At 43.4% G+C, this 24,333-nt stretch overlaps 1 protein-coding gene and 1 long non-coding RNA gene across 5 annotated transcripts in view; one reads left to right on the forward strand and one right to left on the reverse strand.

The window, feature by feature from the left end:
• LOC117561190 (E3 ubiquitin-protein ligase HECW1) overlaps nucleotides 1–24,333 on the reverse strand; it is a gene marked incomplete in the record, with an annotated part of 206,653 nt that overhangs the window by 11,577 nt on the left and 170,743 nt on the right. The window contains 10 exon segments of the mRNA XM_034238491.1: nucleotides 3,080–3,232; nucleotides 3,783–3,896; nucleotides 4,393–4,507; nucleotides 12,870–12,976; nucleotides 13,092–13,175; nucleotides 18,864–18,960; nucleotides 19,315–19,426; nucleotides 19,755–19,889; nucleotides 20,331–20,516; nucleotides 22,908–23,014. Coding sequence (XP_034094382.1) covers nucleotides 3,080–3,232; nucleotides 3,783–3,896; nucleotides 4,393–4,507; nucleotides 12,870–12,976; nucleotides 13,092–13,175; nucleotides 18,864–18,960; nucleotides 19,315–19,426; nucleotides 19,755–19,889; nucleotides 20,331–20,516; nucleotides 22,908–23,014 — 1,210 coding nt within the window.
• On the forward strand, nucleotides 1,685–23,580 carry LOC117561194. Of its 4 annotated transcripts, none has more exons than XR_004571302.1 (6): nucleotides 1,685–1,911; nucleotides 3,075–3,129; nucleotides 3,827–3,928; nucleotides 20,747–20,809; nucleotides 20,944–21,100; nucleotides 22,928–23,580. It is a non-coding gene; the product is annotated as an uncharacterized LOC117561194 (long non-coding RNA). The 4 variants fall into 4 exon arrangements; XR_004571303.1 differs by having other exon boundaries at nucleotides 22,961–23,580; XR_004571304.1 differs by lacking the exon at nucleotides 22,928–23,580 and adding an exon at nucleotides 22,048–22,871.

Genomic DNA, 24,333 nt, shown 5'->3' on the forward strand with positions numbered 1-24,333 from the left:
GCCAGGCGTTTCTTGGACAGAGCTTTTCCCGTTACCCCACCCCCGAAGCACACAAACAGCTGTTCCGTGTGTCTAAGGGCAGCCGTGCGCTCCACATAATGTGCCAGCGCACGCACCGGGCAGAGGAGGTGTAATTTAGCCTCCCTCGCCCCACTATGGGGGGGAAGATTAAAACCCCCCAACTGAATAGCCCTCGACCTGAACGCACTCCCCTGAGTTACCCAGCTGCTGCCTTCGTCCTCGTGCCCAGCCCCCTGAGTTAACCCGTCAAGGTCTTCGCCCCTGTCTTCAGCCCCCTGAGTTTCCCCGCCGCCCTTTTGCCTTGCCCCCGGGCCGTCCGCCCGAGTCCCCCTTCTCGGCCTCTGCTTTTCCCCCGGGCCGGCCGCCAGAGACCCCCTTCTCGGCTTCTGCTTTGCCCCCGGGCTGTCCGCCTTCAGCTAGCTTGAGATACGAACTTGCTTACTAGGCACTGGCCACCAGCCCTTACCACTGAGCTATCCAGGGGCCCACTTGAGGGCTTTTTAACCTATTAAGCCCCCCGCCCCACAACAATATTCACGAAACTGTGTCTCAGGGCTTCTTAACATTTAACCACCTATTAATGTGTCTTACCCACTTAATGGGAAGAAACTCAGCTATCAGACATTATTAATCATTTTTAGCTAAACAAAACACAAGGGTAACACCAAGCCTCTGAATTAGCACTTATATCCAGAGATATGGCAAATACACCCAAATGACCCCAGATGTAGGTTTTTTTTTCTAAACCTCTCTAAAAATGTCAAATTCACTCTTGATACAGGGTACTTATTATATGTTAAGGTTTTTGTCTACTATCCCATCATTCAAGGGTGGTTTTCACTATAAGTAATGGTTTTTCTTGGACGGAAACTATCATTTACATTTTTTTACTATGTTCAATCTGAATTTACTTTAAAATAAAAACATCTATATTGATTCTGACTTTTCTACATCCAACTCACAGGTGTATCATTGCTTTGAGAACAAAGATGATTAATTTACCCCTTTTAGAAGTGAAGATAAGTCATTTGTTCTGGGAATGTCATTTTCGAGCCTGAGACCTGAAAAACAGGCTCAGGGTAAATTAATAATCTTTTTTCTCAAATCAATGATAAACCTGTGAGTTGGATGTAGTTTTCTACATCCAACTCACAGGTTTATCATCAATATAGATTTTTTTTATTTTAAAGTAAATTCAGATTGAACAAAATGTAAATTATAGTGTCAATATTGAAAATGCTATTCATTTAGATTAGTAAATCATATGGCATTTTCCCCCATGTCGAGACCTCCAGTGTTCGACGGTGTAAAAATGTTCTTTCCCACGTTGAGCCCCTGATACAATTAGAATGGCTATCTGAGACATCCTATGCACAGCAGCACATTTGAATTGCCTTGTGTTGAAAAGTGCTATATAAATAAACTTGCCTTGCCTTGCTTTAACAACTTTGATACAACTGGTTCAAACCTAGCTGATGGTTCTACTGCCTCATAATGCAGTTTCAATCCAATTGCTAGAGATGGGACTGAGACAGCCACAAGGATGCAGAAAGGCTAGGAGAATACCAAGGCTGCGCCTGTAGTTCTTGCTTGACTACTTCCTAACAGATACTCACAGGCAACAAGTTCCCTAACCTGAATGTTCGAAAGTCCTTACAAAGAATGCAGACCACCTGTGCAAGGCTGGGTTGAATTGAAGGAACAGGAGGAGCACCTGCATTGATGCACCTCCATATTAATCTCAAACAGAGAGAAGGGCAATTCATTCCTGCTGGCTTGCCATTTCTAACACTGTTTTTTTTACAGTGAGATAGCGGTGGTGGGAACTGTCAGTAGTTGGGAAGTGCTTAAACCTCCATCCTTGTTGCTACTAGCCCCATGGCAATACAGGTAAGTGCGATACTTCACCCAGAAGACACATTAACCTTTTTTTCTGCTTTTCACTATTTAATAATGTGGCATGATGATCACTTTCCGACTAAGCCTGCCTGTATGTGTCCTGCCACACATTTTTTACTAATTGTATTTGTGGGACAAAGAAAAAAGACGTCTGAATGCGCTGCGCCCCGCCAACAGAGCCCCGCGCCCCGCCAACGGAGCCCCCCCTGAAATGCAAGGTGTCTAAAAACAAAAAAAATAATAATTTTTTTTTTTTAATAATTAAAAAAATAAATATATATATATAGCATTAAATTGCAACTAATCTATATCTACTGTCACTTTTCACATTGAACATGTGCTCTTTTATTAAACTAAACTAACTTTAATTTTAAGTTGTGAGTTTAGTGTTTTTGACCCTAAGAAACACTGATGCATTAATCAATAACAATAATCCACAGCTCCTCTCTCTGCTCCTGAGGATTTTAAAAAGATACATCCCAACCCCCCCACTCAATCAGCACCCCCCCCCCAAAGCAGTAAACCTAGGGGAAACACTGCTATATTATACTATAACACTGCACTTTGCATTTTGTTCACTATCTTTCAAGATCACAGTGTCAGTGCCCTGACTCAGGTGGTGGTCAAATAATCACTGACAGGGCTTGTTCCTTTCTATAACCATAAAATCAGTTGAAATAAATCAAGAGGCTTTGGGGCAGTATGGGAGGTACCAAGGCTTTGTTGAACCCTAGGCTAAATGTTTACCTTTCTTTTTCTCTATTCATTTGTATTTGTTTTAAAAGGGTAATAAAGTAATGTGCAAGATACGTATTCACTGTACAAATGTAATATGAAACGGACCAGGGAGCTGGTCACAATACAACAATCTTTACAATAAAAAAAAATGTTATGGACTTATTGAATAGCCAAAAAAAGTGTGATCTCACAGATAGTCATTTTCAGGGAAAAACTTGAATCAACCAGTAGTGTAAACGTTATTTCTTAAATAGAGTGCAAACAGCTATAAAGAAAAGTGAAATTGTACAATTACTGTATAGCAAAAAAAACTGTACCAACTGACAAATTAGAGTTGAGTTAAAGTATATTTAACAAAACACTGATTCACCCCGTGTCTCTGTATGTTTGTTTGTTTGTTTGTTCCTATTGCACAGCTTACCATTCCAGATGGTTTTCAACAAATGCTGACATGGGGCTGATTTGAACGGTGTAAGTATCGTTAGCTGAGTATTCAAACAGACCGTAGTATGGATTAAACAACTCCTGAGACAATAGGAAGAAAAACTCTCTGGACGGACCACTGTAGTCCAATCTGAAAAGAGAACAAGAGACAAAACACATCTTTACATACTTGACTGTTAATATGATAGACATTTTTTTTTATTTCCCCTGTAACATATATTTAATAAAAATATGGTTCAATTATCGTCATCAAAGAAAAAAGACAAAATAAACTGATTATACAAAGTTTAAAGATTTGAGATATATTTTCCAATATTCACTTTGGCCATTCATTTGCAAAGTTCTCCAACATGTTCACTAGGTAGATTATAACCTTGTGTACTGTTGAGTGCTGGGCTTCCAGTGTAAAGTGAGTTTACTTGAAAAAAAAATGGCCAGCTGCTTCTGGAAATGAGGTTGAGTGGAATTGTCTGCTGTTTTGGCAATAAAACCAAAAGAATAAACCTTTGTGAGAAAAACAATTATGGGGTCCAGTGTTAATATATACAATTTTAAACAGTACTAAAAATCAACATGTTGGCAATATAAATCAAAAAGCTCTGTGCTTCAAAAGCTTAAAAGAACAGCACATTCAGCTGTGTTATTTCATTGGTCAATTATGTGTTGTTTGTGTTGCTCACCCCTCCTCTCCGAGGAAAGTAACGTAGAGTTTGTTTCTCTGCAGCTCTTTGCGGGAGTATGCCATCACCTGGTTAAAGGTTCCTTCCAGCAAGAGTTCTCTCCTGATCAGCAACCTACAACAAGCAGGAAAGTTTACAGATAACTGGTACTTTTACATTTGAAAATCTGAATTTGGAGTTTTTCTTTTGCTTCTTATTTACTTAACTGTTCAGTTTCTGTACATCTTATTTCCCTAATTGTAGGTCTACAATTAGTTTCAAACTGTCTTATATGTAGGAATATAATTCTGGTGGTGCTATTGGTGGCGAATTAGTTAATTGGTTAATTATTATATTAAAATGTAAATGTATTTATCAATGTATTCCTGAAACAGTGGTAGCTGTTTAAATATCCTTAAATATGTAGTTAGACTTTATATTAAATATCATAGTTAGGATGATTCAGATCAATTGACATATATGTGGGACCCTACTATAACAATCTCGTGTGAGCTGTGTCTGAACTGTAACTGTGACAATCTTATTGCATAATATAATATAACGGCTTTGGACCTTTCACTTTATTTTAAGGTGCATTTAATTTATTCATAATGTGAAATTTGAGTCTTACTTGATTTTGCTTGGTCCCTGCCCGTAGCCCTTGGCCTCTAATTTCCTGTAAAAGTTTCTTAGTTTGGCCTCAAAGTCTCTGCGGTAAGGAGCTGGAGCCCTGGCCCTCTGCAGGCCTATAAACACACATAAACTGGGGTTAATATAAAACACTGGAAAAAATGTTTTGTAAACAATGTGAAGTTCTAAGACTGAAATTGAGAGTTAGAGAGGTTCACAGTGCCTTTACAAAATGTGTCAGAAGCTTAATGAGCTATATTTTGTAGCTAGTCAACAAAGTGACCTATGGGAGATATTTTTACGGTGAGAATGACTGATGTGGAACTACTGAATTGATACATCGATACATTTGTATCATTCAGCAACAAAAATGTAACTTGTGCTAAAATATTCACTCTTCTAATCTAAAAAAATCAATGCAGGGTAACACACTGGTTGTGAAAATACGAACAATAATAATGAGTTGATCCCACTCATCACACACACACACACACACACACACACACACACACACACACACACACACACACACACACACACACACACACACACACACACACACACACACACACACACACACACACACACACACACACACACACACACACACACACACACACACACACACACACACACACACACACACCACACACACACACACACACACACACACACACACACACACACACACACACACACACACATTAGATTGAACAGTTGATGGGGAAAATACTGAGTTGATTCTGAGCAGAGTTTGTCTACCATATGTTATTTTAACTTTTCGTGAATAACAGGATGTTCTTAACACTGTGAATTGAAAACTCTGCAGCCTTGACCATCTAGTTGCTCTTTCGGAAGAGGAAGCGGGCGGGGGGGGAAGAAAGTTGAATCCACAACAAAATTATTAAATTGCATCCTGCAGCACTGTAGCAATAATCCTAATCCTATTTGTTTTACAGTGTGTTATGTATATGTCTCCAGACATACAGAAACATTTCATAGTTTACATTACTGTCTGCAGCTGTTTGTTTGTAAATACATTTGGATGGGACACTGAAATGTAATGCTTTTTAAGACTAGTGCAATCCCATTTTAATTATTCAAAATGTATAACAATCATTCAAAACAAATATCAAATCTGTTATGATCTGTCCAAATCCAATACATTGTAATAGTAAGCACAATATGTCAAGTCCTATAATAATAGATTTATTTTGTTAGCGCTTTTACAGGTGCTCAAAGACGCTTTACAGATATAGTGAAAATAAAATAAAAGAACAACAAATAAATATATATTTAAAGTTAAAGTCAAATAATACAAAAACAATCACACATTAAAAGCCAGATTGAAGAGGTGAGTTTTGGTGAGTTTTTTGAAGGTGGTGAGGTCGGTGCAGTCTCTGATGGGTTGAGGGAGTGAGTTCCAGAGGGTGGGGGCAGCAACGGAGAAGGCTCTGTCCCCCCAGGTCCGGTGCTTGATGCCTGTGGGGATGGATAGGATGTTGGCTTCTGATGAGCGGAGGCAGCGGGAAGGGGTGTGGTGGTGCAGCAGGTCTGTGAGGTAGGGGGGGGGCCTGATTGTTGAGGGCTTTGTAAGTAATAAGGAGGATTTTAAAGTTGATTATTTGACGGACGGGGAGCCAGTGGAGCATCTGGAGGACGGGAGTGATGTGGTCCCGGGAGCGGGTGTGGGTGAGGAGGCGGGCAGCAGAGTTCTGGATATGTTGGAGTTTATTGAGGAGGTTGGATGGTATGCCGTAGAGCAGGGGTGCCCAACCAGTCGATCGCGATCGACCGGTCCCAGTCGATCGCGAGATGTGTCTAAAAATAGAACAACAATATTCTGTTTTATCGTTAATCTCCTATAACATAATCTTCCTGTGCCAGAATAATGCACTTGAACGCACCAAAGCTTTGTGATTGGCCGGCGTGACCCCATGTGTGGGGGCGTGGCTGGTGGGCAGTGGGCACTATTTCGCTGACGTTGTCCGTGTCAACAGGAGTGACAGTCCGCACACACACAAGACCGCAATTATGGCAGAAGCAAAAAAGCCCAAAATATATAATTTTCACTCCGAGTGGGAGGATGATTATTTTTGTATCTATTCCAATTCAAAGTCCATCTGTCTCATCTGCAATGCGAGCGTGGCTTTATCGAAGAAGGGTAATTTAGGAGCGGCATTTCAAAACAGTGCACAAACGCTACGAGACGGAATTCCCTCCTAACTCTGCCCTACGCTCCCAAAAGGGAAGGGGCCTGAAAGGACAGCTAAATGCACAGCAGTCCATTTTCACCAGGTCCAACAACAAGAGCAAGGCTGCTACCAGAGCATCTTATCGTGTCAGTCACATTCTTGCGAAACACATGAAGTTTTTCAAAGATGGCGAAGTTGTGAAAGAAGCATTCCTGGAGGCTACCGACGCGCTTTTTGGGGACAGTAAAAATAACAGAAGCATTTCAACAGGTTTTTGATATAATAAAAACTCAAGTTAGATAACGTTATTAATCAGCTGTAAGTTTTTGTTTGTTTGAACTTATTCATTATAATTATTGTACAAAATGGTATAATAATGCACATTTAAATTGATTATAGTCTATCATCAATTCAGGTTAAGAAACTAGTGTTACTTGCATCCTATTTTTTTAAAGGCATTTATTTTTATACTCTACTAAAATGCAACAAAAAAAGGGTTTGATTCTATTAATTTTGTATTGCACTTTGGCAGCATATTCCTGTGTTGTTTTATTAGTAAGCCTAATTTATACTTTTGTAGCAAAACTATTGTTATATAATGGCAAAGAAAGGGTTCAGAGTCTTTTCTTTTATCCTTGTGTCATATGTGGCAGCACTGTTCAATGTTTCTTGAAAACATGTCGTAGTATGTGACGTGTGAATAAACTCCAACTCTGTATCAACAACACTGTTGTGTAACTTCAGTTAAATACTTGTATGTGTGTAGATTAGAAAGAGGTAAGATAAAGAATCTGCAGTATTTTATGGAGTATTAATTGTACAAAGGTCAGTTTTATACAAGTGGAAGTGTGTATTTACCTGGTAGTAGGCTACGCCTCTCTATTTGGACTGGTAGATCTCGGCAGACTGGCAACTTTAAAAGTAGCTCTCCGTTCAAAAAGGGTTGGGCACCCCTGCCGTAGAGGATGCTATTGCAGTAGTCGAGTCGTGATGTGATGAATGCATGAATCAGGGTTTCAGCAGTAGAGGAGGAGAGTGATGGGCGGAGACGGGCAATGTTTTTGAGGTGGAAAAAGGCGGACCTGGTGATGTGATTGATGTGGTGGTTGAATTTGAGCTGACAGTCGAAGATGACTCCAAGGTTGCGGATGTGAGGGGGGAGATAGAGTGTGGCTGTCAATGGTGAAGTTGAAATTCTGGGTGGCTTTGGTACGGGATGGGGGGCCGATGATGATGATGTCTGATTTGGCACCGTTCAGTTGGAGATAGTTTGCTTGCATCCATGCTTTTATTTCTGAGAGACAGTTGGTGAGAGTGGAGTGTGTTGTGGGGGTGATGGTTTTTGTTGAGATATAAAGTTAGATGTCATCGGCGTAGCAGTGAAATTGAAGGTTGTGGCGACTAATTATTTTGCCAAGGGGGAGCATGTAGAGGATGAAGAGGAGGGGGTCAAGCACCGAACCCTGGGGGACGCCTTGGGACAGAGGAGCAGTGGAGGAGGTGCAGTTGTTGATGTTGATAAACTGATGTCTGTCGGTGAGGTAGGATTTCAGCCAGGAGAGTGCAGTGTCGGTGATGTTGAGTGATGATTGGAGGAGGGACAGCAGGATGATGCGGTTGATGGTGTCGAATGCTGCGGTGAGGTCGAGGAGGATGAGGATGTTCAGGTTGCCGAAGTCAGAGGAGAGGAGGAGGTCGTTTGTGATTTTCAGAAGAGCTGTTTCAGTGCTGTGTTTTGATCGGAAACCGGATTGAAATGGCTCAAAGAGGTCATTGGAGCTGAGGTGGGATTTAAGTTGTGAGGCACGTTCAAGTATTTTTGACAGAAAGGGGAGATTTGAGATGGGCTAGAAGTTGGACATGATGTCAGGTGTGAGTCCAGGTCTTTTGAGAATGGGTGTGACAGCAGCCAGTTTGAGAGAGGGGGGAACTGATCCAGATCTGAGGGAGGAGTTAATGATGGTGGCGATGAGTTGGGAGATGGCAGGGAGGCTCTCTTTAACACATTTGGAGGGCATTGGGTCAAGTGTGCAGGTGGAGTTAATTCCAGTCATGAAGTCGGACAGTTGCATGGGGGTCACAGGGGAGAAGTGGGATAGGGGCTGTGAGGTGAAGGGGGGGAGCCAGGAGGGGAGGTGGGGGGTGCTGATGATGGTGTCAGATTGCTGTAAATGTTGCTGATTTTGGGTTGGAAAAACAAGAGGAAGGAGTTGCACTGTTCGGTGGTGAAGGATGAGGTGGCGTTGTCACAGGGTTTGAGAAGTTTGCTGATGGTGGAGAAGAGATGCTTGGGGTTGCTGGAGCCGGACTGAATGAGATGTGAGTAGTAATTAGACCGGGCTGCTTTGAGTGCGTTACTGTACTGCTGGAGATAGTCTTTGTAGATTTGAAGATGGACTGTTAGTGTGGTTTTCTTCTGTTGGCATTCAAGTTGACGTTTTCCTTGATTTCATTTGGCGGAGTTCGGGGGTATACCAGGGGAGGGAGTGTATGAAAGAGACATTTTTTGTTTTTGTGGGGGCCAGTTCATTGAGACAGAAGGAGAGGGTGCTGTTATAATAGTCCACATGTTCAGATGGGTTTTCAGAAAGTGGGGGGGAGACAGACATCTTGCAGGTAATGGAGGCAGTGATTGCTGAAGGTGAGATGGATTTAAGATTTCTGTAGGTTATTGTGCGTTTTTGCTTTTGGGTGTGGATGGGGATGTTGATGTCCATGATGATGGCCAGGTGATCAGAGATGTGGATATTGAGGCTGGACAGATGATGGATGGTGAGACCAGTGGAGTAGACCAAGTCCAGGATGTGACCACGGCTGTGTGTTGGAAAGTTGATGTGTTGAGAGAAGTTACAGCAGTGAAGGGTTTCCTTAAATTCAGAGGCATATTTGCAGGTCGGGTCGTCAACATCAATGTTAAAATCACCTAAGAGGAGAACAGATGGGGATATGGCAGAAAGCTGAGTGAGAATGTCAGAGAGGTCGGATAGAAAGGAGGGGTTTGGCTTCGGGGGACGGTAGATGATGGCTGTGACCAGGGGAGTGGGACCAGAGAGTTTGAAGATCACGTGTTCAAATGAAGAAACATCAGGGATGGGGATTATGGTAGCTTTTATTTCCTTTCTGATAATAGCAGCTATACCACCACCCCGCCCTTGTGGGCGAGGTTTGTCAATGTATGTGAATCCTGCTGGAGTGATTTCATTTAAAGAAAAATAGTCCAGGGTTTTTTGCCATGTTTCGGTCAGATACAGAAAGTCCAGGTTATTGTCTTTAATGAATTAATTCAGAATGTGGCTTTTATTGTGGATGGAGCGTGAGTTGAGCAGGGCTGCTCTGAGGTGACGTTGCATTGGGAGGGGTTGAGTGGACCGGGGGAGTGGAAGGAGATTGGTCAGATTCACGTGTTGTTTGTTGTGATGGCGTAGTGTGGGCGTGTGACAGGACTGAATGGACGGGATGGAGTGTGGAGACGTGGAATGAAATAAAAACTTACGGCCAGAGCCTCTGTGTGGAGGACGGCGTTTGCGGAGTATTTCATTATCTGCGAGGATGTCCATGCAGTCCAGAGGCAGGCGGTTATTAAAGGAGTGGAGATCTGACAGGGAGTAGAGCGGCGGCATGATCCGGTGAAGTGGCGCTAGCACGGAGCTAGCTAATGCTGGGCACCCGGACAGCAGAGACCAGGAGCCGGATGACCGTGGAAGAAGGAGCGGTGTGAGTCCAGGTAAAATCAGAAGGATAATCCACAGCATATCAGGAGAATAATTCCAGTGGTTTCCGGAGGAGAATCGTAGGAGGGGCTGACAACCTGGTGCAGAGTGGGAGCCGGGTGACCAGCCTACTAGCTTGTTAGCTAGCTTGATAGCCACCAGGCAGGGAGAGACGATGTCAGCGGGGAAGCCGGCTGATCGCAGCGGGATGGGAAGACCCACACGAGCCGCGGAGGTTGGGGTGGAGACATAAATGTTAGCTCAGCAGACTTCGGAGAGCCGAGGAGCATCTAGGTAGCAGCCTGCTAGGTCCGATAATGCTAGCTAGCTAGCGGGCTAGGGACCGGTGAGCAGGAAAGAGCCAGCAGGTAGGAGATGACAACACAAGATCTGTGTCGATTCGATAGAGAGATGCTGCTATTTTTGCTGATGACTGACGTTTAAAAAGTAGAGAGCCCGACAGGAGAGGTTCTGATCTGGACTAAAGAACAAGATTTGGGGCGGAGGAGCGGTGAACAAACAAAGCCAGCACCCTCGGCGACCCGGGAAAATGTTAGGGTGTTATGCCTATACCAGGCATGTCCAAAGTCTGATCCGATTTAATATGGCCTGCACTTTGGTCTTATTATGTATTATTTATGGCCCGCTAGCTTTGACGTACAGTGATCTGCGGTAAAACCCGGAACTGTTTTTCTTTCGTTGCCTTTGTTTTGTTTGTCTGTCTGGAGGTAGGGGTGGGAGGGACTGGTCTTAGGGGTTTTCTGTTTCTGTCTTATCATGTCATTGTGTTTTTTTTAATATAGCACCTGCATTTGTTTCTCCTGTTATTGTGTTATGTGTGGGAAAAACCAATAAATAAAAACGATGTCAGAAGGGACTATTGGTCCCGGGCATATTCACATTATCAAATCTGGCCCTCTTTGAAGAAAGTTTGGACACCCCTGCCCTATACTCTAGCGACTTCTCCTAAAATGTCAACCTGCCGTATTGCTATTGGCTATTAATGTTCTCTTTCTTAATGCAAAATGGAGTTAACTAGTTCGTCTTTTGTACCAAAAAGAGCCCTAGTCGTTGATAGCAGACATCAGCTTGTGTCAGTAATGATATTAAAGGTCCATAGTCCTGCCCCGCTATGATTGGACATGGTAGTTGTATCTCCCTGCCTATCTCAGCAAAACACATGATAGCGCCTTGATTTAGTATTAGCAGAGGCCTGTACTACGAAGCCGGATTTTCGCTTAGCAAGCTAACTTCAGGGAAAACTCTGGGTTTCCGGTCCCATTATCATTCATATCACATCATAATGTATCATATTGTTATGACATTAGGGTCATGATCGCTACCCCTTTAAGAGAGGGGTGTGGCGCGTGCATGTGAGAGTGGGTATGGTAGAGCGAGAGTGAGCGAACGGTATATATGTTTTCTGGAAATGAAATAAGGCAACAGGAAAAAGCATAGGTCTGTGATGTATCTTGTAAAACGGAAGAACTAAATAAATACAACGACCTCCCAAGACGAGCTCGCCTCTCTCCAGTGATTTGATAAAGTGGGTTATTGAATCCGAAGCGTGTAGCTTCTGCCCTGGGAGACGACAGAGAGTCATCCCCCCTGTTTCCTCGACCACGGTCTGGGAGCCGACAGGAAAGTTCAACAATATGTTTCCTTATCTGAGTTAGCTTCTTGAGCCGTATCTGGCCGTGCAACACTTACAGTGTCACATACTGTATGCAGAAGTATTATTTTAAGCAACACATTAAGTTGACGAAACTCAAATGTAATTAAAGTCAGATCCACTCGTGTCTTAGACGGGGCAGTGATATCATAAACCTGTTAATGTACGCATTCAAACACTTTTTGTGTACCTGCTGTACCTATGTTGCTTTTATCCTGGATAAAGTGTTTAAGTCATGGATATTTAAACTTCTTCATATTTGTCTAATATTATAGTTCACTTTTCATTCAGGAAGTAAGACGCTGCACTGTCAGTACGCTTGTCCATGTTTGTGATTGGTCAAATGTTGCTAACCCGCCCCTTTCATGTGAACGCGCACTCAGCCGGACAGAGAAACCCTGGCTTGAGTTAACGAGTTGATAACCAGCGTCGTAGGGCAGCTTAGCGAGAGCGTGTTTTTTTTGGATTAGGTAAACCGGGTAACTCAAACATATCCAGGTTATGTTGAACCGGCTTCGTAGTACAGGCCTCAGGTCTCTGCTGCCCTCTGTTGATAAACATAAGAATTGCATATTTTTTTCACTTTATTGTGATTTGATTTGTATAAGAAATACACTTAACAATGTAGAACATTCAAAATGAATTTGATTTTACCTTAAATAAGGAATTTTTATGTCAAAGCATGATCATATTATCAAGTTTCCATTCACATTTATACACAAAACCTGTAAAAAAAAAACGGTTATGTTGCTACGTTATGTAATATATTATAACATTATGTTAATCATCAATTCATGTTTTTTTATTTGATGATTTGATGACTTATTGACAAGAGGGACAATATTTAATAATTTAGTAACTGTGTGCTTGACACTTGTAGCTGCTATGTTTGAAGACCTACCAGGAGAGTTTTGTGGTGAGGAGGCAGGTGAACAGCGAGGAGAAATGCTGAAGCCGTGGAGGATGGGATGAGGCGGAACATAAGACATGATCTCCTCTTCAAATAAACTACAAGAAAAACACACAAAACAGACAGTATTTCCGAATTCAGTCATTTACTGTAAAATTCAATAAAATAGATGTTGTTACCAAACATGGATACTAGTTTCAGTGTGTGTATTACCTTAACAGGATGACTAGGTCTGCATCACATGACAATTTTTCCACCCCCTGAGTACCTTCTGTCCGAAGGTAGTGAATTTTCTCCCTGAACAGTCAAGCAAGACAAATAATTTATTATATATAGTATTTACATTAAGGCAGGTTCCTATCAATACTTATCACAGCTTGATATAATGTAGATTGAAAAAAAACCTCTTCTGTTATATCTCTCACAGGCTCCGCCCTCTACTGGACACTATGGGTACTACCTTATCATGCAAGCATTCACCTACTGAGATTTCTATAGATGTAGCCGGCCCCCGGGGCGGGCCTACCTGAATGCGTGCACAAGCCCAAGGCGGCCACACCTCCCGTTCCCGTCATCCTTTTCTCTTCAAGTGAGCAACAACTGAAGCAGAGAAAGTAAGACATTTGAAGAAGAAAGAGTTATCATACCTCCATGGAGTCGCCACTTCTAGAGACCCGGGCCTGTCCTTCATGCCCTGGCTTAAATGGCGGGTGCCGATCCCCACCACCCCTGCTTCGAGTGTTTGGGGGACCAGGATATGGCCTAGGCGGTGCCATTCACGTTCGCCATTCCAGCGGGGCGGATGGCTCCGTTTGCCGTTGTCGGGCACTTCCGGGTCTGGCGTCCATGGAAGTCCACCGCCCAGGGCTGTACTTCCCCCTAGGTGATGACCATGGCGGCAGAGCGGGTGTGTTGGGCATCTCGCTCATTGCTAGAGATGCCCCCACCTCACCAGATCAGAGCGATTATTTTGGCAAGGCCGTGGGGCTTTCAGGGACCTCCGCAGAAGAAACGGTGGGTTGCATATTGTAACTCTAGTTCTAGAGTGATGTGTGTGTGAAAAATGCCTTCAGTAAAAACGATTGCATTATCCCAGAGTAACGGTACATCCACACAGCTGCGTCAAAAAAATCTTGGAGGTGGGGCGTATCTGAAGCTTGGGGATTTTTTGCGACCAACAACCAATCACATGAATCTCCCGCCCCCGACATACAAAGCAATAGCAATGTTAAACGAAGTAAACTGGATATAAAATCCCCAAACAGGCGAAAACCTACCAGTTTCACCCACTGTCTCTGCCACCTCCCTCCATGCCTGGTTCCTCCGGTTTGTATCCCGGTAAATTAATAGGGACTGGTCATAAAGAACCGGGTGATTTGCTACCGCAATACCTAATTTCTCCTCCATTTTCAGGAATATAGAAAATAGTATGTCACGAAAATAGTATGTCACTCCCAGCTTGCACGCGGTTTGATTGGCTAGCGCTTTTACTGTCAGATTTGCATAAACGGGATTTGATTGGCTGACGCTTCCGCCTCAGCTTCAAAAGTTGAACATTGCTCAACTTTTGAATCCTGAAAATCTTGGAAATGAATGGGCAGAAGCGTTGGAAGATTTTTTAACGCTGCTGTGTGGACAATTCCACATCTCCCCATAATGTCCGTTTCAAAGTGCGTTCGAGGACCTCAGTAGAGAATCGGCCCTTTTTTGTGCCAGCCCCCCATGAGCCAATCTTCCTGTTATGGCTGATTGCACATCCCCTAACGCAGTGTTATGGGGAATGGAAGCGCAGCCGTGTATTAACGGAGTAGATGGACAGGGCGCTGAGACTGGGTTATTCACTCCAGTTTTGCAGCATCCCTCCTCCGTTCACAGGCATAAGAGAGGCGAATCTATCATCCCGAGGGGAGATAGGTTTCCTCTCGGCAGAGGTTCAAGCCCTGTTGCAAAAACAGGCAGTGACTTCGCAGCCTGAATTTCCACATTGGTGCAGCCGGGCGATTGGTTCACAACCATCGACTTGAGGGATGCTTACTTTCATGTCGAGATTGCTCCGAAACACAGAAAGTATTTGCGTTTTGCCTTCCAGGATGTAGCCTACGAGTAACAACAGATATACCGTCCGGCTATTCCCTGTCCCACGCACGTTCAGCATATGTGTGGCCACAGCGCTCCAACCGCTGCGCGCCCGTGGCATGAGAGTTTTTCTTTTATCTGGACGACCTCATAGTCATGGCCAGGTCAGGGAATGGGCAATGTTTTTACACAGCCCAATTGATCCTACACCCTAACCAAAATGGGCTTTACGATCAATTTGAAGAAGAGCACCCCCCATACCTCACCAACAGGAGTTATATTTGGGAGTGGTGCTCGATGCAGGCAGGCAGTTGCGGACTGCGACAGGGGGCAACAGTGACAGCTTTGACTATCATGCAGACACTGGGGTCTCATGGCGGCTGCTCACGTTGTGGTCCCGCTCGGGTTACTGCATATGCGCCCGCCTGCAGAGGTGGTTCTCCAGCCTGCGTTTGGATCCCAAGAGGCACAACCGGCGTCTGGTGACCATCCCCCCCTCAGTGGAGGGCAACCTCCGGTTCTCGGGGTCCCCAGATCACCTCCGGAGGGGGTCTCCACTAGAGCTGAACGATTAATCGATCTTAAATCGAAATCGCGATTCTAAATGATGCGATTATCAAATCGCAAAGCCTGTGATTTTTTTTCAAACTTTTTTTTTTCTTTCTTCTTGTATGTCAGTCATCCACACCAATCAGAAGTGCTGTGCTCCACATGTACCAGCCATTGTTAACTAATCAGAAGTGGCCCATGATAGAAGGTGATATACGGATTGATCCAATCACCTGCCAAGTATTTTTGAAAGTGCCTGCCCTTTCCAAATGGCTTCCAATGGAGCTTTCCTAGATGGTTTGAGTCAGGTTAGTAATGCTCCATCACATGTTTTACATCTATTACAGGGTGAATCTTTAACTGAAGCTTGACTTTAAAGCAGTGGTTCTCAAAGTGGGGGGCGCAGAGGCATGACAGGGGGGGCGCAAGAGACCAGGGGGAAAAAATGGTTATTAAAAAAAACATATTTTGAAAAATATTGATTGAAATAATATGATACAGTACAGTACTATTACGTCTGGGTCTCTGTGTTTCATTAAAGCTCGGCTCTGTGTGTGTGTGGAACGAGCCATTTTGTGTGCAGTGCGCGAGCGGGAGAGAGAGCGCACCGGGACCGGAAGATTGTTCTTGTTAGGCTTCTGGTGCTAGCGAGCTACGCTAACGGATATAAGGAGTTTTTTCAACAACAAAGTGGAGGAGAGTCCTCTCCTGTCAGACTGAGAGACTCAGTGAGCTAAAGGACTCTCAGTGTATCTCAGTGGGTCTCAAACGTTTTGGTCTCAAACGTTTGGTCACCATTAATGTAAACAATTATTTTCCGAGGCACACATTTATATGATCATTATAGTTAAAAAAAAACAAGGGAATAAATTAAAAACAGGTATGAAATACTATATGACATTAAAAAAAGAATAAAGTTTAAAAGGGGAGTGATTTGTAAAATATCCATAAAGAAAAAGTAATCTGTTTACAGTTCTGTTTCATATGGGTGTTGAGAGATGTATCCATAGATCTCTTAATTTTGCTCTCAAAGTGCACCAGATTGATGCTTTTAACTTCAATATTTAAAAATCTTCCGGGGGAGCTTGCCCCCGGACCCCCCCTATGTGAGGTCCACACACCACCTATAAAAAATAGCACTTTACCGCTGCTTACACCTATATGCCGTGAGCTGATTATCGAGCCTTCATTGTAACAGTCGCGGGTTACACTGTGTATATGCGTGGGGATTGTTGCAGTTGAAAACGGGTGACCCGCAAAAAGGTGATTCGCGGGTGGTATTTTTTCAACGCTTTTTTCCGGGTTTGGTTCTGGGTAAAACCAAAGATGATGCGGGTCGGGTCGCGGGTTATTGCATAATAAATATATTAAAATAATAATAATTTAGTATAATGTTTAAATCCTCAGACCTCTCCCCCGCGGGACCGCGCATAATCATAACCTCTGCAGCGCATCAATCTGCTGCTGAGCGCCACATTCGAAATGGCTGAGGTGAAGCTCTCTAGAGGAGAATACAGCATTTTCAATAAACACATCCTCAAGAGCGAAATCCAACGTCTGGGAGGCTTTTGGTGTCATCCTAGATGGAGAAAAGAACCAACATCCCACGCTTTTTGAGACAAATATGCAACTGCGTGTGTTAATAAATTGCACATTTTCACTGCTCATATATAGGCTATGCGGGGTTCGGGTCGGGTTGCGGATCTTGTGCTGACGGGTCGGGTCGGGTTGCGGAACTAATTGGCATATGTGCGGGTAGGCGGGGCGGGGTTCGGTATTGCACGTCGCGGGTGCGGGTCTTGAAAATCAGACCCGTGCAGGACTCTGACAGGCAGGGCAGAGTCCGCTCCACCGCGTTGTTGACGCACAGCGGAGAAACTGTGGTTAATTGGGCTTCAGAGGTGGTGTTAACTCTGGGAGCCCTCCACATTCCGGGTCTGGAGAACAGGGGGGGCCGACCTCATGTCGAGGGGCGCCCCCCTGCCAGGCGAGGTGGGCGCTTCACCCAGAGGTGGTGAAGCAGATCTGGGCCCGGTTCGGGACAGCAGAGGTGGATCTGTTCGCCAGCCGGCGCAAACAGCCACTGTGCCCTGTTGTTCTCCATGGCTTTGAGCAACGACCCGCCCTTGGGGGGGATGCGTCTGCACACGAGCCATGGCCAAGAAAGCTGCTCTACGTTCTCATTCTCCCTCTCCTGGGGAGAGTGAGGCGGGAAACGTCTGTCAATCATCATAGTAAGCGCCGGATCATGTCAGGGCTCCGTGGTACTCAGAGATGACACAGAGCAATCGGGGCGTTACCCACTCTGGGCCGACCTCTCCAGGCTTGGCTCCTGAGAGGGACAGGCTAAGACAGGGTGGATTGTCTGATAGCTGTTATTCAGTCTATCCAGGCAGCTAGAGCGGGATCCCACCACAGTTGTTACAGGCCAAAGTGGCTGGGATTCCTGCGATGGTGTGAGGAGCGGAAAATAGAGCCCCATCTTGTGAGTTGGGATCTATTTTGTCGTACTTACAGTTATTGGTGGACAGAGGGCTTGCTCATTCCACAGTGAAAGTGTATGCAGCAGCCATCTCGTCCTGCCATGAGGGATTTGACGGCAGGACAGCCTTTTCTCAGCCACTGATGTTGCGGTTTTTACGGGGGGTCAGGAGGCTGCGCCCAGTAGTGCACGCCTCCGCCCCCGCAGTGGGACCTGCCGCTGGTGCTTGAGGCTCCTAACCATTTCAGCCTCTGGAGCTCTCCTCCCTGAAAGCACTGTCGTGGAAGACAGCATTGCTACGTCAGCCAAGAGAGTGTTAACCGCTCTATCGGTGCACCCGAGTTGCTCGGTGATCCGGGGTGACCAGAGCGGGGCGACACTCAGACCGAACCCCTACTTTGTGCCCAAGAGCCTAAGGAGTGCGTTCAGGTCGAGGGCTATTCAGTTGGGGGGCTTTAATCTTCCACCCCATAGTGGGGAGAGGGAGGCTAAATTGCACCTCCTCTGCCCGGTGCGTGCGCTAGCGTGTTATGTGGAGCGGCTGCCCTTTGACGCACTGAACAGCTGTTTGTGTGCTTCGGGGGCGGGGTGACCGGGGAAGCCCTGTCCAAGAAACGCCTGGCAGGCTGGCTCTGCGAGTTCATTGCACATGCCTACGGACAGGCGGGAGATCAGTGAAGCTGCTTAGTGGCCAAAGGGAACTTCGAAACAAATAGTTACGTCTCCAGGGGCAAACATATATTTTTGCAGAAACATGCATTGTGTAGCACAAACCCTTGCTATATATACACAACGACAGTGATGATAACAAATACAAGTTTAGAATTAACATTAGTACCTCATTATTTCTGATTTAATAATTTTAGAAAGAAGCATACCTCAGAGCATGGTTTCTGCTTAGGCTTGGCTGTCGCTCTTGCAACATATCAAATATGTTTGGCTGTCGAAGGAATGCCACAATTTTGTCATTGTACGCTAGAGAAAAGATAGAGAAAAACAAATAGAGAATAAGCAGTTAAAAGACAAAAAAAGATTTATGGTGTACATCTCCCATACTGTTATATTGAAACCTGCCGAAGTGACGGACACAGTCCAACATATGTTGGGCTAGAAAACACAAGCAGCCAGTTTTTATAAAAAATAATAAAATAAAAATAATTTCATTAAAAACCTTCCAGATGGTACGTTTTTTTGTTCGGGCTGATACCAAAGTCCAGGTATTAGTATCGGCATTGAGAAAGTCGAATCGGTGCATACCTACTTAAAACAATGAATTGCATCAGGTTGATTGTGGCTTAATTAATGATATTAGGCTTTGACAGTGCTTACAAGGAGCAGTCAATTGTTGTGAGTTGTTGTGCTGATTTCGTATGGCGGCTACCAGGCTATTTCCAGGCCTGGCCATTAGGGAAGCCCCACGACTCCTGGACACATCAGAGGCCTGGCAACAAACACCAACAGCACAAACTTCACATAAACATTTTTTCACATCCTTCATTATCATATTTATAGGTTATTTTCTGTAGATTTATTTGTTCAACAAATCCCATGAGCATCCAAGTAACAAAATATGGACCTGATTAAAAAGTATTATGTGTATCTAAAGCCTGATATCTTTCATTCCTTTGTGCCCATAAATCGCCTTTGTTGTCCAAAAGCGTTATAGGACATCAGTCATGCTACAGTACATTTTCAGGAAGGGAAATATTTGTGGATTCAATGACGACAATGAGTCACTTAGAATTGATGGTACAGGTAGGAGTGTGTACCTCCCCAGCGCTATAGCTGCGCAATCTCTGCAGATGTTGACTGTGAGCAAGGTGGCCAGGCAGCCGGCCACTCTGCAGAGGGATGCGCGGGTCAATGAACGTCGTGGCACGACTGTTGTGGTCCACAAAAAAAGACTAAGGAACAGAGAAAAAAAAAAAACTGAAGTGTGTTTTTGCCAAATATTTATTTGAAATGATCTTCCACAGAATGAATACATTATGAATCACATTTTATTTAAAAAAAAAGGTTTTTGAATATTAAAATAAGTACATTTTATGCAAAAAACATTGACATGCCTTTAAACTACATATCTACTCTCAATCCTGACCTCAGAATTAATACAACATCAATATGCTATTAACATGATCATGATCATCATCTATATGGCTTGATCATTTACATAATATTATTGAGTTTGTATAGAATATTTCATAAAAATGTCATTGGTCTTGTCCTGTAACACTGCTTTTGGCACTGCACTAGTTGTAATCTCTGTCTGCTAGTTGTGTACAATTATTCATATAACTCTATGGTCACAATTCTATGCCCACCGTCATTTTACATTCGTAACTTACCTTGCCCTGGGGGTCAGTCTTGATCTCCCAGCCTCTTGGTAGCTCCAGCTGAGTGTCTGCGAACTTGTTGAGGAAAACCACAAGGTCCCGGTTATGCTGGTAGCGCTCAAAGTTTCTGGCATCGCGGCGCACCTTCAGAATCATGTGTTTCACACAACTGCTGTTGGTGAACACCCGGTAGGCTGCCTGTCAAGAGAACATCAACACGTTTACGTTGATATTTATAAAATAAAATCACTGATAGTGGGAAACATACTTTTTGGGTAGTGTTGGCAATGTAATCATGAGTAAAGATCCAGCCACATATCAATAGCCTTCCCACTTCATACTGGCGAGATGAGAAATAGTTTTTGACTCGTAACGCCACTATTGTGCAATATTTGGAAACTAATTGCAATGGTATATCTATCCACCAGGTGAAGCAGTGGTTTGGAAAAGGAAATGAAGGAAGGTAGAAGGAAATAGGAAAGACAGTCAAGGTAAGAAAAATGGAATGAAGGAAGAAAAGGAGGATAGAGAGACAATGAAGGTCACTGACTTTCCTTTTATCCTTTCCAATTCCCTACTTTCTTTTTTACATTTCTCCTTCCTTTACTTCATTCCTGCTCTGTAGTTGGAGTACAACTGGACATTCTGGAGGAGGTGGCGGAGGGGATGACACAGAGGAAGTCCGTAGGTGTTCAAACCCCACTACAGTCAGCATGTCGTTGTGTCCCTGGGCAAGACACTTCACCCCAAATTGCTCCTGTGGAGATTGCCCACAGTATTGAGTATGTATGTCGCTTTGGATAAAAGCATCTAACAAGTAACATGTAATGTAATATTTTATCTTTACCTTGTGTGAATCCTGTGTTCACTCTGACCCTGTTGCTGCTATAACGCTTGAATTCCCCCACGGGGATTAATACAGTTCCATCTTATCTTTATCCTATCTTCCTCCCTTATTCCATACTTCCTTATTTCTTCAGTCAAGGAGAGGGATTGGTTTCAGGGATAAATTCATTCAAATCACAAGACGGAGACACAAACATGTGTATTTTATACTTATATAAAAGATAATGTCAAAGATAATCCACCATCTGTATTTCTCTAGAGGAAAATATCTGTTTCTGTTACTACTATTAACATTCCTATTGATGCAAATATAAGGAATGCACAACAAAAATGCTATTTTGTTTTGACGCTTTGATATATAAGATTTCAAAGTGACCACCTAGTGGTGCAGTGACGCATCATAAAACCCGGAAGTAAGCTGCGCATGGGTTCCCTCGACAAAAAGCAATGGGATTTCTCCATAGGATTTTGGAAAAATAGCTTGAAATAAGGTCTGTGGAAAATGAACCAGTTAGATAAATGCACGTTTTGTTCAGCGGGATAATATCCACATGTCTACCCTACTTTTATAATTTTCTAATGTTGTGGAAATAATTATCATAAGACGCCAATTAGTAACATACAGGACAAACCTTGATGTCTGTTTACCTTCTTTAAGGACACAGGCGGCTTAGCCAATAATGTTATTGTTCCCATTCTGTGACCGGTCAATACTGGGATACAGATGGTCTGTGTTGTGGGTACACTGGGACACTTCCTTCTCTGTATTTGTGGACTCCAAGTAAAATCTTCGAGGGTCATAAGTGTCCGAGGCAAGTAGCTCTGTGTTCCCACACTGTTTAGGCTATCTCCTCAAATATGTTGTTTACTCTCTGCGAAACAGTTAGATGGGCTGGCAAGAGAGAGGCTCTCCAGAATTGACGTGGCAACTCTACCGTGAAGTCAGAACCTCTGACTCTTGGACTTGTGATGTGAATCCTCCGGCCGTTTAACTCCAAATAAACCATCATGTGTTTGACATCAAAGCTACTGCTCTTCCCATGTCTCCTTCCTGAGTCGGTGACTCCCACTGCATAGCTACACAGAAGTTTCCATTACACTATCATAAATCTAGATTATGATTAGAAAATTATAAAAGTAGATAGAAATTACTCATTCCAGTTTAACGTGTTTTGTGTCGAAGTGACTTAACATAATGTATCAAGCGAAAGGTTAGAAAAAAGATTGCATTTATCTGTAGGTACAGACACTAATAATAAGCAATAAAGACCTTTTACTTAAAATCAAGTATTTTAAGAGGCTGCTGGCTGCAGCTCCCTCATTATACAGTATACCAATTAAGTGACATTTTTTACTCAATTGAGTGACATTAAAATAATGGTTAATGTCCTTCATTAGTCACTTCAAAACAATAAAGTAAAATAGCATCCAGGTCAGCAAATATAGTTTACAACTTTATCCTAAATGTTGTATTATAAATAATTAAAGTTTAGGGAGATATACTCTATTTATGTATGTCATTCTAAATATAATAAACTATATCTGATATGAAGCTCTGAAAAAAATTAAGAGAGCACTCTGTGTCTGTTGAATTCCAACACAGAGAAATGTTGTCAGTAGTTTATAGATTAAAATCAAAAAATTATAATTTTACTCAAACACATACCTATACATTGGTGGTCTCTTAATTGTTTCCAGAGCTGTATCTACATAGCCATTATTTTGTGTGTGTGAAGGACTAACATAGTTACTGTGCAACACAGTGAAGAATTCTGGGTGTGTGATGAACTTGACAGCAGGCGATTGGAGGAGATGACTGATCCTCTGGTGATTGACAGGGGAAGCGGGACCTGCAGACAAACAAGGTGAATTACTTTCTCTGTTTTAAGCACTAAAGTAGGTTTTTAAAGAGGCTTTATATGAACTATTAATAAATATAATATTTGACATTTAAAATATGATAAACCATTGTAAATGACATTGAAACCAAGAAGCCAGTATTATGTCATATTATGCCGTGAAAACATACACTATATAGACAAAGTATTGGGCCGATCCTAGAAAAAACAACCCCATAGCATTATCCCTCCTCCACCAAACTGTAAAGTTGGCACAATGCAGTCAGGCTGGTAACGTTCTCCTGGGTTACGGTCGAATTGTCAGTTTAGCTTAGAAACCTTCCTAATGGAGTGAAATGACCCGGAAGTACCTCAGTGGCCGCCATGATAAGAGCTGTTCAAATTCTCTAGATGATAGGAAAGGAGGTTTGAAACTTCCTTTATAACCTCCTTTAGCTTAAGAAACACTGGACCTTCCTTTACGAAAGGGAAAAAAGAAATGCTGTCCCACAATACCTTGCGGGCAGAGTCCTGCACGGGTCTGATTTTCAAGACCCGCTCCCGCCCCGCAACCGCGACGTGCAATACCGAACCCGCCCCGCTACCCGCACATATTGCCAATTAGTTCCGCAACCCGACCCGACCCGTCGGCACAAGATCCGCAACCCGACCCGAACCCGCATAGCCTATATGAGCAGTGAAAACATGCAATTATTAACACACGCAGTTGATATTGTCTCAAAAAGCGTGGGATGTTTGGTTCTTTTCTTTATCTAGGATGACACCAAAAGCCTCCCAGACGTTTAGATTTCGCTCTTGAGGAAGTGTTTATTGAAAATGCTGTATTCTCCGCTAGAGAGCTTCACCTCAGCCATTCGAATGTGGCGCTCAGCAGCAGATGATGCGCTGCAGAGGTTATGATTATGCGCAGTGAGGATCCCGTGGGGGAGAGGTCTCGAGGATTTAAACATTATACTAAATTATTATTATTTTAATATATTTATTATGCAATACCCGCAACCCGACCCGCATCATCTTTGTTTTACCCAGAACCGATCGGGTTCCAGCGGGTACCCGACCAATGCAGGACTCTGCCTTGCGCCGCAACATTTACCGTGACACACATTCGGCCGTTATCGGAAACAACCGATTATGACGAGAAATTATATCATGAAAGATACGGTGCGTATAAAGCATTTTAAATATATGAGGGTAACTGCCAAAGTGCTTTGTTTTAAACGTTCATCACTATTATAAACATTAGTTTTTTACTGAAATGATCAAATAAAAGTCAACATTTCACAGTGTTTACTGAGCTGGTGGGGTGTTCT

Source organism: Gymnodraco acuticeps, unplaced genomic scaffold (assembly GCF_902827175.1).
Source record: "Gymnodraco acuticeps unplaced genomic scaffold, fGymAcu1.1, whole genome shotgun sequence".
NCBI classification, from domain to species: Eukaryota; Metazoa; Chordata; class Actinopteri; order Perciformes; family Bathydraconidae; genus Gymnodraco; species Gymnodraco acuticeps.